Here is a 17,299-nt window from a genome sequence, read left to right as displayed (position 1 = left end):
AACGTAGATGTTCTCCGAAGCGGTCACCCAGTCTACACATTGTTTCCCCAGTGTAGAGAGGACCGCATTGTGAGCGACGAATGCAGTAGATTAAATTGTGGGGTGTGCAGGTGAAGTGTTGCTTCATCTGGAAGATATGTTTGGGCCCTTGGATAATGGGGAAGGAAGAGGTAAATGGGCAGGTGTTGCACCTTCACCGGTCACAGGGGAAGGCGCAGTAGAGCTGAGAGGGGTGTTGGGGGTGAAGGAGGTGTGGACAGGATGTCCCAGAGATGCCATCTCTGCTACCTCTAAACACATATTCCCCTCTTCTCCCTTGTCCATCTTCCACAGGGACCGTTGCCTCCGGGACACCCTGGTCCACGCTTCCTTCGCTCCCAACACCGACCTGCACTTAGTCCAAGTCACTTACTGGGTCAGTTCAGAGGGCAGTCAAGAGTCAGCCACATATGCATGGAATCTACCTAAGGCCCAACCATAAGGAAGGCAGATTTTCTTCTCCAAAAGGACATTAGTGAACTAGAAGGGTGTTTACCACAATTGCTAACAGTAAATGGTTGCCAATAAACTAATTTGTAATTCCAGTTTTTTTTTAAGAAACTGAATTTAAAAATTTTATCATGTGCCAAGGGAGAATTTGAATCAATATCTCCAGAATGTTAATCTGGGACTCCAATTTTTAAATCACTGTGCCACAACCCCTCCCATGTTCAGGAAACAAAAACATACTGAACAGTATACAACTCTAACTACAAAAATGCCACTTTCCATGTATAAGAAAGAAAAAATCCAGCAAATCAGTTAAGCCACAGTGGATCAAATGCATTTGCTGCCATTTGATCAATATCCATAAGAAACAATTCCTAAAATTTAGAGATTTTGCACATGTAGACATTACTACATATTGCAGTGAAGACATTTAAGCATTTGACAATAACAACTGTTATTTCAAGGAACATTGCAGTATAATAAATTCAAAGAAGCTAAGACTAACACTATTTTGTTTTTTTTTAAAACAGCGACAAGTTTATTAGACCAGTGAGCTTAAGTGAAACCTTTGATGTCAGGAAAACTGAGATTTAAGGGCTTTTTACTCCTCAATGGCACACCAAATTATCTCCCTGCTCCAACGTTACTGCGGATATGGATATAGCATGAAGATGTGTCACTCTACTAAAAGATGCAAGATAAATACCCATCCATAACCAGATTCCATACAAATTCAAGACAAACTAATGATTGAACTGTTATAACAGAACTTCCCTCAGTCTTCTACCACACACGACACTTGTTACAAGAACTCATGAGCTAGCCAAATAAGATTAGTGTGACTCATGAACATTCTCAATGTAATGTAAATCCAGAAATAATACAATGTATTGAATTGGCACTTTAAACACTTTCTGACCTCGATCTTTCTTCCAATTGTCTCATCAAACTAGGATCAGACACACAACTCCAACTGGGGGCTAATTTGTGATTATTTGAAGGTAGACACAACTTGGAATTACACTGACAGGCAGTACTAAATTAAAAAATTCTTACTACACTTCATTACTGAATAGAAATGAAAAATGCAAACTGAAGGAAGTCTGCTCAAAGATATTTCACGATTCACTAAGATAATGAGCAAGGTGGTTGTAAAAGTACAGTCCTCAAGCTGCACATAAAGCCACTAAAACAAAACCAGACTGTTGCTTTTATTGCAGAGCTGAAAACGAATGTAGACATTGGCAACTGATTTAATGACTTCAGAACGATTCCCCTCAGGAACACAGTTCTACAGTAAATAGACGAAATGATTGTGCCCTTGTAAATACATCTGTGAAATGCAGGGGAGCTCAAAATATTGATGCAGTCAGTGCTCCATGTTGCCAGCAGACAACAAGATGAACATTGTCATCCACTCATATTTTTGTAATGAGCAAGCAATTACAAAAATTACATCAGCCACCACCCTGCTAGAATCCATTACTACAGTCCACAAGCAAGCCAAATGCTTACAAGCCCATCTAGTCACACCCATCAGGGAACTGGTAAAGCACTTCAGGTGTCTAAATTAAAATAAAATCCTTCACAATTTCAATGACAATTTCACCAACTCAATATTTCTTTGCTGAGTAAGTTTCCAGTTTTCTGCCATACTTGACGGGATCACAAGTAATAACACAAAACTTGGAACCTATACAACAATATAAAATTTCGTTTTCTCAGATGATGGGAACAGCAGGGGCTAGAACTTAGACAAGTTTCATCAATGCATTCAACATACTGGAGATAGTGTGCAGCAAAGGACAATACTGCAGACATCACTCAGTGCCTCGAGTTCTCTCAAAAGTGTTGATCAACATGGATAAGTTGTAATGCTGGCTGAGGATCACAGTAGGTGACGAGTCAGGTGTCTATGACTATGTTTAGCCTGAAGCCAAGAGGCCTACAGTTAAGTTGAGGACTCTCAAAGTCTCAAATACCGAACTTAACATCACTGTGACCTCTGTCTGCTGGAGGTTGTCACGTCAGACCAGACATGTTAATTTTTTAAGACCTAAAAGAGCTGCGGATGCTGTAAATCAGGAACTAAAACAAAGTTGCTGGAAAAGCTCAGCAGGTCTGGCAGCATGTGTGGAGGAGAAAAAAAGGAGTTAACGTTTCAGGTCCGGTGACCCAGTTCTGAGGAAGGGTCACCGGACCCGAAACATGAACTCTTTTTCTCCTCCGCAGATGCTGCCAGACATGTTAATTTTGTTTCTCCTTCACAGATTCCACCACAGCAGAGGTCTTCCAGCACTTAGTTTTTAATTTCAGCTCTCCAACGATAATAGTACGCTGTTTCGATATCACTGTGGCCACCATCTCTTTCAGGTCTAATCTCTTGAAGGGGCAAGACATTTCCTTAAATGGTGGCGGCAGTACCTGGGGACAATCGCACAGATCACAAAGAGAGTGTGATTATGTCACATTGTGCTTTACTCATACGTGGAACAGATCTTTCAACTTGAACAGTGCCCAGATTTACTGAGACAGGCTTTGAATAACTGAAAAGGATTATGATTGACTAGTCTTATCCTGGCATGATGCATGGGTAACTTCTGATTGGTCCATACAATTAACATTATTGGACTTTACGTCGATTTTTTTTTCCTCTTTATTTATTAATGGGATGAGGGTGTCACTGGCTAGGCAGCATTTATTGCTCATTCCTAATTGCCCAGAGGGCAGCTGAAGTCAACCAAATTGTGGTGGATCTGGAGTCATATGTAGGTCAGGCCAGGTAAGGAGCGCAACAAACCAGATGGATTTTTCCAACAATCGACAGAATTCCACCATCTGCCACGGCAGGATTTGAACTGAGGTGCCCAGAATATTATCTGGGTCTCTGGATTAACAATCCAGTGATAATACCACTAGGCCATCGCTTCTCCAGGGTGATCTTCACAACTGCTGGCTTACTGGCCCATTTCAGTGGACAAGAGGAGTTGATTATAGTGCGAGACTGAAATCACATTTAGGCTGGATGAGGTAGAGGAGTTTCCTTCTTTGAAGGCATTAGTAAACGAAATAGGACTTCACCAATTTGTCTGGTTTTCTGGTGCCTTTTTGAGGTACATGTACTCTATTCAATTTTGCAACTTTCGTATGAGAAACAATTGTAATCTGCTAATCTATCATAAATATCAAATTCATATATATCATACAATGTGTGGATCAATTTTAACCAGATAGCGTATTTTCTTAGACTTGGCTGTGCGACACTGTCACAAAAAGGGGAAACAAACTCGAACGTGCAATAAGTTGATCCTTGTGATAACAGGCTTGAAACATAGTTGATAATTGCACCATCTGAATCAGTGCAAATCACCCAGTTGCTCAAAGGCTAAAAAATGAGAATTTCAAATCGCACAAAAACTGAAATCATACAACAGCTATACACTGTACCTCAAAAGTATAAGGTCAAAAGTCACCATGTCATAATCCAACAGGTTTATATGAAATCGTGAGCTTTTGGAGCTCTGGTCCTTTGTAAGGTGAAGTGAAGAAAGCACGCGGGCACAGAATTTATAGCCAGAGAGAGCAAAAGGTCATACAAATGGTGAGAGTGGAGACTTAGACAGGCTGAATAATAGGTCTCTGCAAGTGATCAAGAGTATCAAATGGTGAAAGTGAAGTATCAACAGCTGAATAACAAGTAAAGGGATGATCAATGATCTGATTAATTTAGGCAGAGAGAGATAATTACAAAAAATTTAAAAATAAGGTAGCACTGGAGACAAACCAACTGACTGGAACAACATGCTAGGTATCAGAGTAGTGTGTTGAGCGTGTAACCAAAGTAACAAGTAATCCAAAACTGTAAAAATTAATAAGACAGATAGTTCACAACACATTGTCAAGGCAATGCTGCCAAAATAGGGCAATGAGGAAGATTTTACAGAACAGTACACTGGGGTTATGCGTAGCGCAACATGAGCCCAAGATCACAATTAAGGTCATCTTCATGGGTATGGAACCGAGCTATGAGCTGCTGCTCAGCCCAAATGAGATAACCATGAATCATGAGAGTAGACAAAGATCCACAGCACAGCGACGAAAGAGGAAAGAATCAACATGGACCCCTCTGGAAGGTTGCTGCCCTCGGCTCAACATAGATACTCAAGCTGTAAGGAGATGCATCAATGCTAGATTCATTAGCTGCACTCACAAGATAGCCAGTTTTACCAATTATGAACAAATCACTAAATTTTAGTTCACATGATTGACGTGTCTTGGAAAAACTTACGTCTGGCAAAGAGGAGGTATTTCAACCCCTAGGTGTGGTCAGGTGAATTAATCAGATAAAGTTATATACTCAAATTATTGCAGCATTCTCTTGAAGTTCCAAGTCACAAAGTCGATTACTTGCAGTCTCACTACAAAGGAGTTGATTTGCAGTACTGGTGGACTTGAAAAGGAAAAGATCATAGAGATGTGACGATATTACATTCTCCAGCGCAAAGCACACATCAGGTGATGTTGATGTATTGCTCTTGTTACCGGACAAGCAATCCTTAGCCAAGGCCAACATTCTGGGGATATCAGATCAAGTCCTAACATAAAATTTTAAATTTGAATTCAATAAATTTCTGAAACTAAAAGTTGGTCTTATGGTAACATGGTCATAAAACCAGTCTGTTCACTACTATCAGTTAGAAAAGGAAATTGGCTTTTAGATGGTCTGGTCAACTCCGGACTCTCAGCGTTTGGTTGACTCCAACTGTCCTTGCAATGACCTGCAATCCAATCCATTGTAATGAAACTACTAAAATGAGGAATAAACACAGACAGACCTACTGGTACCAATCTAGGCACCAGAAAATGAAAGTAGGAAATCCACACCTTTGAACTTGCAAACATCATCTTGGGGCAAAAAAATGGTACAGATGTTCCACAGGTGAGAAATGCAACAACTTAACATTCATTCAGAGCATAAGTAACAATTCAATGAGTATGACCATGTCCCAGACACCACCAACAACATTCATGATAGACCCAGAGAGTTGGCAGCACGGCATGACAGTTGCAAGTGAGTTGCCAAGGAGTCTTCAACATTGACTCCAGATCCCATGAAGTTCAATAGCATCACTAGCCATCATTTGCCATATAATCTGCCCCATGCACTGCAGTACATTATCGAGGTTGCTCTGAAAGCACCTTCTAGACTGTGATCTCTTCCTACTAGAATCATAAGAGTAGCGGATATACGGGAGCATGTCAACTACAACTTCCTTGCTAAGCCATCTACCATCCTGATTTGGAAAAGCAATAATAATTGCTTTTTCTTCACAGTGCCAGTCAAAATCCTTGAAGTAACTCTCCTGCCAAGTTTTGAGAACATAACTACACCCAAAGATTGTAGCAATTAAAGAAACCAGCTCAACACCACTGCTTTCTCTGCGATATTTCAGAACGGGCAACATTCACATCTCGGCACGTGGTTCAGTGATTAGCACTGCTGCCTCACAGGGACCCAGGTTCGATTATACCCTTGGGTGACTGCCTGTGTAGAGTTTGCACATTATCCCTGTGTCTGCATGTGCTTCAGTTTCCTACCATGGTTGCAAGACGTGCAGGTGAGGTGGATTGGCCACGCTAAATTGCCTGTAGTGTCCAGCAGTGTGTAAGTTAGGTTGATTAGCCATGGGAAATGCAGGGTTACAGGAAAAGGGAAGCAGAATGATTCTGGATGGGATGCTCTTTGGAAGGGCGGTTGTTGGGTTGATTGGCCTGTTTCCACACTGTAGGGATTCTATGATCTCCAAAACAAGTAATAACAAGCTGCCCACCACTCTGCTGTAACTGCTTTTACAGCTGTTGTCGTGCATCTTTCACAGATTGCATTTCATGTCAAAACAGGGGAGCCATAATAGCAGCCTTACCACATCGCTTCTCATAACTCACCTTTTACGATATGTTCATCCTGGGGTGCTTAGCCATAACCTGTATTATTGCTTGCAGGCATTCACTCATGTGTTTAAGGTGATCACTGTTTTGGTTTTACAATGAGTGGAAAATTTGAGATTTTTTCAACCAGTAAATCTTTCAGAATCTTTGCTAAAAATCATGTGCAGTATTGTAACAGGGTGCGATTATTAAACTTAATTTTCCAAAGAATAGGAGTTTATTTTCTTAAATAGGGATAAATGGGATAAATAGGATCTCTGTAGCACTTTGTTCATGTTAAGTCAGCCTTGTATCTGCTATAACCGGGTCCTCATAACTGTCTAACTTGTGTATCTGAATTACATAGCGCCTCATTCCTTTCTATTACTTGATCAGGTTTGCTCAATGACAATTAACCTTAAGGAAATGCACAGTTCTTCAAAGTGAAGGCACAGATCGACAGGGTGGTGAAGGTGGTATTTGGCATGCTTGTCTTCATTGGTCAATGCACTGAGTAGAATGGTTGGGTTATCATGTTACAGCTGTATAGAACATCAGTGGAATACTACGTTCAATTCTGGTCTCCTTGCTAGAGTAAAGATGTTGTTAAACTTCAGAGGGTTCAGAAAAGATTCACAAGGATATTTCCAAGATTTGAGCTATATGGAGAGATTGAACAGGTTGGGGCTTTTTCCCTGGAGTATCAAATGCTGCGGGGGTGGGGGTGACCTTACAGAAGTTTACAAAGTCATGAGGGGCCAAGGTCTTTTCCCCAGGGTAGAAGAATCTGAAACTAGAGGCCATAGGTTTAAGGTGAGAGGGGAAAGAGTCAAAGGGGCCGAATAGCCAAACTTTTGATGCAGAGGATGGTGCATGTTGGAACGCTAGAGGTGGAGGTGGAGGTAGGTACTATTACAATATTTAAAAGGCATCTGGATGGGTACATGAATAGCAAGGGTTGAGAGAGATATGGGCCAAATGCTGGCAAATGGGACTAGATCAGTTTAGGATAATGAAATATACCAAAAGATTGGAGGGTGGCAAATATCATTCCCTTGGTCAAGAAAGGGAATAAGGATAATCCTGGAAATTACAGACCGATCAGTCTGATTTCCGTGGTGGATAAATGACTTGGAGTGGATTCTGATAGATAGTGTTTATGATTATTTGGAAAAGGACAGTTCGATTAGAAATAGTCAGCATGGCTTTGAGAGGGGTAGGTCATGCCTCACAAGCCTGATAGAATTCTTTCAGGATGTGACAAAACATATTGATGAAGGTAGGGCTGTGGGTACGGTGTACATGGATTTTGGCAAGGCATTTGATAAAGGTCCCCATGGTAGGCTAATTACAAAAGTAAGGAGGCATAGGATTCAGGGAAATTTGCTCATCTGTTACAAAACTGGCTGTCCTGTAGAAGACAGAGGGTGGTAGTAGATAGAAAGTATTCAGCCTGGAGCTTGCTGACCAGCTGTGTTCCACAGGGATCTGTTCTGGGACCTCTGCTCTTGGTGATCTTTATAAATTTATAGACTTTGATGTGGAACTGGAAGGGTGGGTTAGTAAGTTTGCTGATGACGTGAAGATTGGTGAAGTTGTGGATAGTATGAAGGGCTGTTGTAGGTTGGAACGGGAAATTGACTGGATGCAGAGCTGGGCAAAGAAGTGGCGGATGGAATTCAACCCAGAAAAGTATGAAGTGATTCATTTTGGAAGGTTGAATTTGAATCACAATACAGGATTAATGGCGGGATTCTCAGCAGTGTGGAAGAACAGAGGGATCTTAGGGACCAGGTCCACAGATCCCTCAAAGTTGCTCCCCAGTTTGATAGGGTTGAAAAGAAGGCATATGGTGTGGCGGCTTTCATTGACAAGGGAATTGAGTTTAAGAGCCGTGAGGTTATGCTGCAGCTCTATAAAACCCTGGTTAGACCACACTTGGAATATTTTGTTCAGTTCTGGTCACCTCATTATCAGAAAAATGTGGAAGCTTTAGGGAGGGTGCAGTGGAGATTTACCAGGATGCTGTCTGGACTGGAGGGCAGGTCTTATGAGGAAAGGTTGAGGGGCCTAGGGCTTTTTTCACTGCAGTGAAGGACGAGAAGTGATTTGATAGAGGTGTACAAGATAATGAAAAGCAAACGTAGAGTGGATAGTCAGAGACTTTTTCCCAGGGCAGAAATGATTATTACAAGGGTGCATAATTTTAAGGTGATTGGAGGATGGCATGGGGGAGATGTCAGATGTAGGTTCTTCACATAGAGCGTGGTGGGCGTGTGGAACACGCTGCCGGCAGTGGTAGCACAGTCAGATACTTTAGAGGCTTTTAAGTGACTCTTGGATAGGCACATGGGGGATGGTAAAATGTAGGGTATGCAGGGTAGATTGATAATAGGTCGGCACAACAACGTAGGCTGAAGGGCCTCTACTGTTCTATGATCTATAATATCTGGTTGGCATGGACAAGTTAGACCAAATGGTTTGTTTCTGTGCTGTATAACTCTTTGACTCTGAATGCATCTTAATAGTTTCAGCTAATTTTAAATCTGAGATAATAAACTTTTGATAAGCACGAAGGGATTTGAGCCAAAGGTTGGCCTATACAGAGTTAGGCCACAGTTCAGCCAAGATCTCACTGAACAGTGCAACAGGATTAAGGGGCTCAATGGTTTACTCCTGTTCATATGACCCTACAGCCCATTTCATCAACTTATCTCAAAGTAAGTTATAACACACAACTTTTTCTGCATTGCTTACAAAGCACATGAAAAAAAAATCGTGAAGATTTGTGAAAGTGTCAGATTTATGAAAGTGTCAAATTTCTGGTTGTGGCAAACACTAAATCCATTTTCTGGACTCATCAATCAGAAAGTGTCTTGCTTATAAAGGACCTTTGAGAAGGCTATAGCAAAAAGCATGACAAGATATTTACTGGCTTACCTGGATAAAATTCATTGCAGCCACTCGAAGGTGCGTTGTGGCATCACCAGTCTTGCTAAGGAGAATGGGTAATGATCTCTCCACACAATGTGTGACTTCTACTTTGCCCAGCTTGTGCTTTGGAATATACTGTGTGACCAGCATTTTTAGTAACTTCAGAGACGCTTGAAAAACCTAGGAAGAGTATGATTGTAGTTAAAAATTACTTAAATTTTACACTAAAGATTTACACTCATCACAAATAGCTTTACAAAAGAAACATTTTTATTGTTTGTTTATACAAGTCATCACGTGTTTCTTGCGACTCGAGGCCTTCCCAATCAAAGTTTTATCAAAGTTTAGGATAAAATCTTTGCTCTTATATTGCTTGCTTCTACTTATGATGACAGTCTTATAGGTCTTTTAACAGTTTTACCAATTTCTCCTGACAATGCATGAAATAATCCATAAGTCTCTCTCCATTCCAGCAACCCCATTAAAGCTGTATCATTTACTTATAGTGCCTCACCTCACTCTTTCTTAAATGGACCACTTCACTTTTCTTTGCATTTAATTTGTTTGAGAAGTATTTGCCCACTTCACGAATTAATGCCTCCCCAAAGCATTACTACCCTCCTTAAGGCTTACACTTGGGAGGATAACCTTTTTCTTTCAAATGCAGAAGCGCCTGCAGACACTAGGTGGGACACACAATACACAGAAAAAAATGATGTGAAGGGAATTGATTAATTGATTTATTGCCACGTGTACCTAAGTATAGTGAAAAGCTTTGTTTACAAGCAGTACAGGCAGATCATAGTAAGGACATACAGATCAAATTGGGAGTTTTTAGAGGGTTAGTGAAGTCTATAAAAAGGTTAAAACAGAAGTGGAGAAGCTTAAAAGATTGAGAGATTTCTGAAATTTCAAATAATTTAGTAACCTAGGTGACAGAGACTCTAAACTGGAAGAAGATAACAGTGTGCTCATTCTTCTGGCACCTTGTCTTGCACATTGACCAATTATAAACATATACAAACAAATGAATTAGAAGCAGTGGGGCACTGAACCCTTTAAGCTTGCTCTGCCGTTCAGTAACATGATGGCTGATCTGATTAACTTCAGCTGCATATTCCTGCAAACCCAAGACAACTTTTCACCCCTTTGCTTATCAAAAATATGCCAAACTCTGGCTCAACAATATTTTTTAAAAAGCTGTGTCCATTGTTTTTTGATGACTGGAGTGCTGAAGACTTTCAATTGTCATAGACTCAGTAAAAGGAACACAGCAGGTAGGGTAGGCCATTTCATCCTTCAAGCCTGTTCCACCATTTAATCAGAACCTTTGGCAATCTAAGTATCGATTTGATAAATCTAAGCAGCACTCTTCCAAGCCCATTGGTTTTTTTCTATTGCTTAGTGTCACAGACCATCAAGTGTGGTCAAATCAGAACTTTGTACAGATGGAGTATAACTTCTACCCAATGGATGCCGAAAAGCATGATCTATCACAGGGACCGTGACTTGTTTTTCAATATTTATAACTACTGTTATCTATCATTTATGGGTCCAGGTCAATGCGCACACATTTTCCATTTTGTCCATTTACTGATTTTACCAATTTGTTATTTTCTGCTTGCATCTGCACTGCTTTCAACATCTTCTATTATTGCGTCATCTGTAAACAGAGGAATGTGGTCTTTTGTCCCATCGTTCAAAAGAGATGTTAATGTTCTTCTGCAACAGATGCAATTAACTTACCAATCAGACAGCAAATCACATATGTATGGTTGGAAGAGAGTAGGGGCAACTGTGGTCCAGCACAACACAAGAGTTTGAGAGTGAAATAAAACATACATCAAACAACTTGTAGAATAAAATATCTTTCCGAGAGGTGTAAATTACCGCTTTTAAGAAAACTTAAGTCTGCTTTGTAAGTTCCAATGTGAGACATCAAAATTTAGGTCCAGATACGATTACAGACACACACATCCCCTTATCACATATCTGCCACCTACAACCGTAGAACCAAAGAGATATTTACCTCCCCACCCCATCTGCCTTTGCAGGGACTGCTCACTGCACGACTCCCTCGTCCACTCCACACTAGCCCCACCACACCTGGCACCTTTCCCTGCAACCGCAGGAGGTGCTACACCTGCCCCTACACCTACCCCCTCACCTCCATTCAAGGCCCAGGGCAAACCTTTTATATCGGGGGGGGGGGGGGGGGGGGGGGGGGTGTTCACCTGCACATCTGTCAGCTTGGTCTACTGTATCTTCTGCTCACGACATGGCCTCCTCTATATCAGTGAAACCAAGCGTAGACTCGGAGACGCTTCCTACAGCATTTGAGCTCTGTAAGTGGCAAATGACAACACTTGCCAGTCACGAACCATTTCAACTCCGTCCGTACTCCTCCCCCCCCACACACACACACACACACACACACACACACTCCTTGGGTGAGATGCCCATCCTGGGCTCCCTCCAAAGCCACAATTATGCCAGCTGCAAACTACAGGATCAACACTTCATATTCCAACTCTGAAGCCTACAGCCCAATGGCCGAAATGTAAAATCCACCAGTTTTAAAATATACCCACCCCCTGCCTCATCTCTCCTTCTCATCCCTGCCTCCTTGACCTGACACAATCTGTCCATCTTCTCTCCCACCTATCCAACCATTTACCCCCTTGACCAATCTCCACTACTCCCTACCTGGATTCAATTTTCACCATCCCACCTACCTCCCCCAGTCCCACCCCTCCTCTCTATTTATTACCCAGCTCCCTTCCCCCACCCCATTTCTAAAGAAAAGTCCTGACCCAAAACATCAAATTTCCTGCTCCTCTGATGCTGCCTGGCCTGCTTGTTCCTCCAACTCCACACTGCTGTCTGTGAGTCCAGCATCAGCAGTTCTTGCTATCTCTAGACAGTGAATGAAGCAGCCACACACTTTAACAGAAACCAAGTATTACAGCAGATTTATTCTTTCCTCTTAATCCCTAATCCTGTGCAAGAGAGTGCATGAGATTTTTCAACAATTATGCCAGCTGCAAACTGTAGTAATTAAATTTTTAAAATGTTTATCATGGGAAAGAGAGTGGGACGGTGGCTCAGCGGTTATACCTGCTGCCTCACAGCACCAGGGATACGAGTTCAATTCCAGCCGCAGGTAACTGCCTGTTTAGATTTTGTATATTTTCATCATGTCTGCATGGGGTTCCTTCCTACAGTCCAAGAACGCGCATGGTAGGTGGGTTGGCCATGTTAAATTGCCCATAGCGTCCAGCCTAGGTGGATCAGTCATGGGAAATGCAGGGTTACAAGGATAGGGTAGGGTGGTAGGTCTGGGAGGGATGCTCTTTAGAGTGTTGACAGACTTGTTGGCCTGCTTCTACACTCTAGGGATTCTATGAAATAACAAAGAAACATAAAACTTCCGCAATACTGAATACCATGTTCTATTACACCAACACAGATTCAGTAACATCTCTCAAATTTAATACATGAATTGCATGTCAAGAGTTACTGGCTTAAAGTTAGAAATTTGTGCATAAATCAACAATCTTCTAATTGGCATCATATGTGGATGTCCAAACTTTCGAAAGTAGTACTTAAGCAGTGGTTTTAAAGGAACAAAGTCAAGCAGCTTATCATTATAATAATACTTCAAATCAATTCTGAGCAATGTCATGGGAGATCACATTCATCCTAGAATCTGAAATTCAAGTAGCAATTCAGAATATCTTGTAAGAGATTTTATGTGTCAGTTCAAACCTTTTTGTTTGGTTTTGAGCAGCTCAAAGGCAAGGTGGCCTGCAGCGTGAGATAGAGGATCATGAGAGGGAGAAGGAAAGGGACATGGGAGGAGAGGATGAAGGACGGAGACAGCATCCAAAGCAGGTAAAATAAGAGAGAGTAAAAACGACAGCAGAAACAGGAGAATGATCGGGAAAGCTGAAGTCCAAAGAATCTAAGCTGGAATAGGATTCCCTTTTGTGCTCTACTCAGATTATAAATGTTGATGGTTCGATTGTACAATCCAGTTTCCCCGAAATTTTAATGAACTTGACATGAAAAATTAAGTACTTTGCTGACCTCCAGTGGCAAATCATAAGATGCTTTTCCCTGGATTTTCAAACAAAAAGTGCAAATTAAAAATAGCAACTTTCTCCCTCCAATCTCTTTCTTTCATTGGATAAAGAATAAACAAACTTCCAAATCACAATTATCTGTTAGCAGGTACACAACAGTCCTCATTAATTCTCAATTTCTCAGAAATTCACAATCAATGTGGCTGACATCACTGTCTCCAATATAAAACTGACTGTGGTGGTAAAGAGACGACACACACAGAATTAATTAGTTCATCCTACAAGCTGCAGTTGCTGCCCAAAGAAAGTCAATCACTTTTCCATGCTAAGCTTGTTTGTTTACTAGACAGGGAAGTGCTGTTCAGAATAAACAAAGTCTTTAAAAAAATTAGGGCTATTTATCTGTGGGTAAGCAATACAAACTAGCAAGCTGATTTCAATACCATCAGATGATGCACAACAGATCGTTCAATCCCACATTTTTTAATCCATGCTCAGGGTTTATCTTCTGGTATTGATTTGCACTATAAGACTTTTTTTAAACATTAACTATACAGAGTGTGGATGAACTGGTAATAGCTTTCCAAGAATCTTTAGATTTTGGAAAAGTTCCAGAGGATTGGAAAACTGTCAATTTAACACCCTCAATCAAAAGGTAAATAAAGTCTGTTAGCATAACATGACATGGGGAAAATGCTGAGGTTTTATTTGAAAATATGCAATAGCAGAACTTGTAGAAACACAATCAAATCAAGCAGAATCAACATGGTTTCTGAAAGGGAAATGATCGTCGACAAATGTATTAGAATGCTTTGAGGAGTTAACAAACAGGATAGATAAGGCAAACCAGGTGACACAACATATTTGGATTTGGAAAAGGTGTTCAATCATATGCTGCACATAAGGCTACATTATCAGATGAAGCCATGGTATTGGGGGTAGTTTATTAGCATAGATGGAGGATTGGCCAAATCAAAGACAGGATCAAGTAGACGGGGTGGGGTGCATTTTCAGGAAGGCAACATGTAATTAATGTATCGTCACAGTGGTAGGGCCACAATTACTCTGTCATTCAAGTCATTGATATATTGAAATGATGTACATTGATAAATTTGCAGATTAAACAAAAATAGGTGGGAAGGTGAACGGTGACAGTGGCCAAAAGAGTCTGCAAAGGTTAAGCAAAAATTGGCAGACAGGATACAATATGGGAAACTATCAAGTTATAAACTTTTGGCAGGAAGAATAAAAGAACCAAATATCATTGAAATGATCAAAGAATGCAACAGAAAGTAGCAAAGAAGGTTTTGAGGATCCTTGTGTATAAATCTCAAAAAGCTAACATAAAAGCAGGTAGAAGGGAACACAAGTAGAATGCTGGCCTTTATTTCAAAGGGAGCAGAAAATAACAAAAAAGGCCAATCTTGCCAAAACTATTCAAGGCACTAGAGACCACATCCGGAACAGTGAACATTTTTGCTCTCCTTACTAGCATTGGAGGTACCCCAGTGAAGGTTCATTTGGTTGAGCAGGGTAGGTGGATTGGCCATGTTAAATTGCCCATAGCGTCCAGCCTAGGTGGATCAGTCATGCCCCTGTCAGGGGCATACACAAGAAATTCTGTGACAGTGAGCATAAATAGGATGGTTTGTTGCTTTCCTGGTGCTAGGATTAAGGAAGTCTTTAAACATTTCAAGCATATTATTAAAGGTGAGATTGAGAGCCAGAAATTCTTGCACACATTGGTAGGAATGACATTTTTGGGAAAAGCTTAAAGCAGTATAGAATGAACAATGTTCTACAGGTAGAAGATTAAAAAATAGAATGGTAAAAGTAGTCATTTCTGGTTTAGTCCTAATGCCAAACTCCAACGAGGGAAGGAAAAAAGGTTAAAAGGAGGTAAATCAATGGCTGAAGAGCTGGTGTATTAAGGGATTTGGGGTTTTCGGACAATTGGAATGTCTGTTGGGATAGAAGAGACCAGTTCAAAAAGGATCAGTCTAACCTAAACTGGAAAGGGACTAATATCTTAGCAGGGAGATTTGCTCATTCCAATAAGGGAGACTTTATACTCATGGAGAGAGGGAGTGGAGAAATTTTAAGTAGGAGGAGTGTAATAGAAGGATTGATGAGAAAGGTTCTGAATGGGAGGAGAGCATGTCTATTAGAAAAGAAAGACAAGAAAGAGTCAGTGTTTGTAGTAACTCTGAAGAACTAAATTACATTTGTTTCATGTAATTGTCTTACAGGTAAGGCTGATGAACTCAGGGCATGTTTAAGAACATGAGATTGGGATGTCACAGCTATTATAGAAAATTGGCTGAGAGACGGACAAGATCGCTAACTCAACGTTCCGGATTTTAGATGCTACAGGGAGCATAGACAAGGAATCAAGTAAGGAGGGGCATGTATTGTTTTGAATAAGGAATACATGACTGCTGTAATGAGGGAAGATATTTCTGAGAAGTCATCCAGTGAAGACATATGGGTAGAAATTACAAATAAGAAAGCACAGATCACATTGATGGGATTGTTCTACTGGCCCTTCCCCCCGCCCCCAATAGTAAGAGCGAAATTAAGAAACAAATAAATAGGGAGATTTCAGATATATGCAAGCACGATAACATTGTAATAATAGCAGACTTTAAAATTTTCTAAACATTGACTGGGGCTACCATAGTGTTAAAGTTCTGGATGGTGAAGAATTTGTCCAATGTGTTCAAGAAAATTTTTGTCATCAATATGTGGATACTCCTACTACAGAAGGAGCAAAACTAGACCTTCTTTTGGACAACAAGGCTGGGCAGGTGACTGAAGTAAAAGTAGGGGAGCACTTGGCATCTCGAAATCATAATTTTATCAGTTTTGGAATGGTTATGGAAATGGATAAGCGTTCCATAAAAGTTACAGCTTTTAAGTGGAGTAAGGTAAATTTTAATGGAATGAGACAAGAATTTTCAAAAGTTGACTGGAGTAGACTGTTCACAGGGAAAAGGATGTGTGACAAGTGCGAGGTATTCAAGCATGTGATGATGTGAGTTCAGAGGCATTTTGATCCTGCTAGAGTGAGGGGTAAGGCTGGTAAGATAAAGGAACAATGGATGCATAAAGATATTGAGGTTCTAGTCAAGAGTAAGAGAATTTTACTATAAACAATGTAGGAACACTATTAAAAGAGAAATCAGGAAGGCAAAGAGGGGATATAAGACAGCACTGGCAGATAAGTTTAAGGATAAACCAAAGAGATTCTAGAAACAGATTAAGGGCAAGAGGGTAACTAAAGGAAGGGTAGGGCCTCTTAAAGATCAAGGAGGTCATCTTCGTGTTGAACCCCAGTTGGTGGGAGAGATACTAAATGAATAGTCTGTGTCAGTTTTAACTGTGATAAAGAAATGAAGTCTACAGAATGCAGAGAAATAAACTTTGATGTTTTAAAAACAGTTCACATTACAGAAAAGGAAGTTAGGAAGGTCCTACAGAATATAAAGGTGGATAAATCTCTGGGACCTGATCTAATGTATCCCAGAATGTTGTGGGAAGTAAGGGCAGAATTCAAAAGATATCTTGCAGAAATATTTATCATCATCCATAAATACTTCTGAGATTTCTGATGATCCGGAGGCTGTCCAGCATTGTTCCTTTGTTTAAGAAAGGTTGTAAGGTGAAATACAGGAACTACAGACCTGCGAGTCTGACTTCAGTTGTGGGTATAAAAGATAGGAATTATGGACATTTAGAGAGGCAAAAATTTATTAAAGATAGTCAGCATGGTTTTGTGCGAGGAAAATCTGTCTCACAAACTAGATTCAGTTTTTTGAGGAAGTTACCAAAAGGTTTGATGATGCCCAGCAGTAGATGTTGTT

At 40.6% G+C, this 17,299-nt stretch overlaps 1 protein-coding gene across 14 annotated transcripts in view; it reads right to left on the bottom strand.

The window, feature by feature from the left end:
• cep104 (centrosomal protein 104) overlaps positions 1–17,299 on the bottom strand; it is a 176,196-nt gene that overhangs the window by 106,449 nt on the left and 52,448 nt on the right. For all 14 annotated transcript variants that reach the window (XR_009442759.1, XM_059638113.1, XM_059638121.1 and 11 more), the window contains one exon: positions 9,358–9,531. Coding sequence is in view for 13 of the 14 variants with exons in the window: in XM_059638113.1 (XP_059494096.1) it covers positions 9,358–9,531 (174 nt within the window). In the remaining variant the exon portion in view is untranslated. The remainder of the gene's footprint in view (positions 1–9,357; positions 9,532–17,299) is intronic.

This window comes from Stegostoma tigrinum, chromosome 28 (assembly GCF_030684315.1).
Source record: "Stegostoma tigrinum isolate sSteTig4 chromosome 28, sSteTig4.hap1, whole genome shotgun sequence".
NCBI classification, from domain to species: Eukaryota; Metazoa; Chordata; class Chondrichthyes; order Orectolobiformes; family Stegostomatidae; genus Stegostoma; species Stegostoma tigrinum.
Note: the sequence above shows the minus strand (reverse complement) of the source record. Positions and strands in the feature narration are given on the sequence as shown.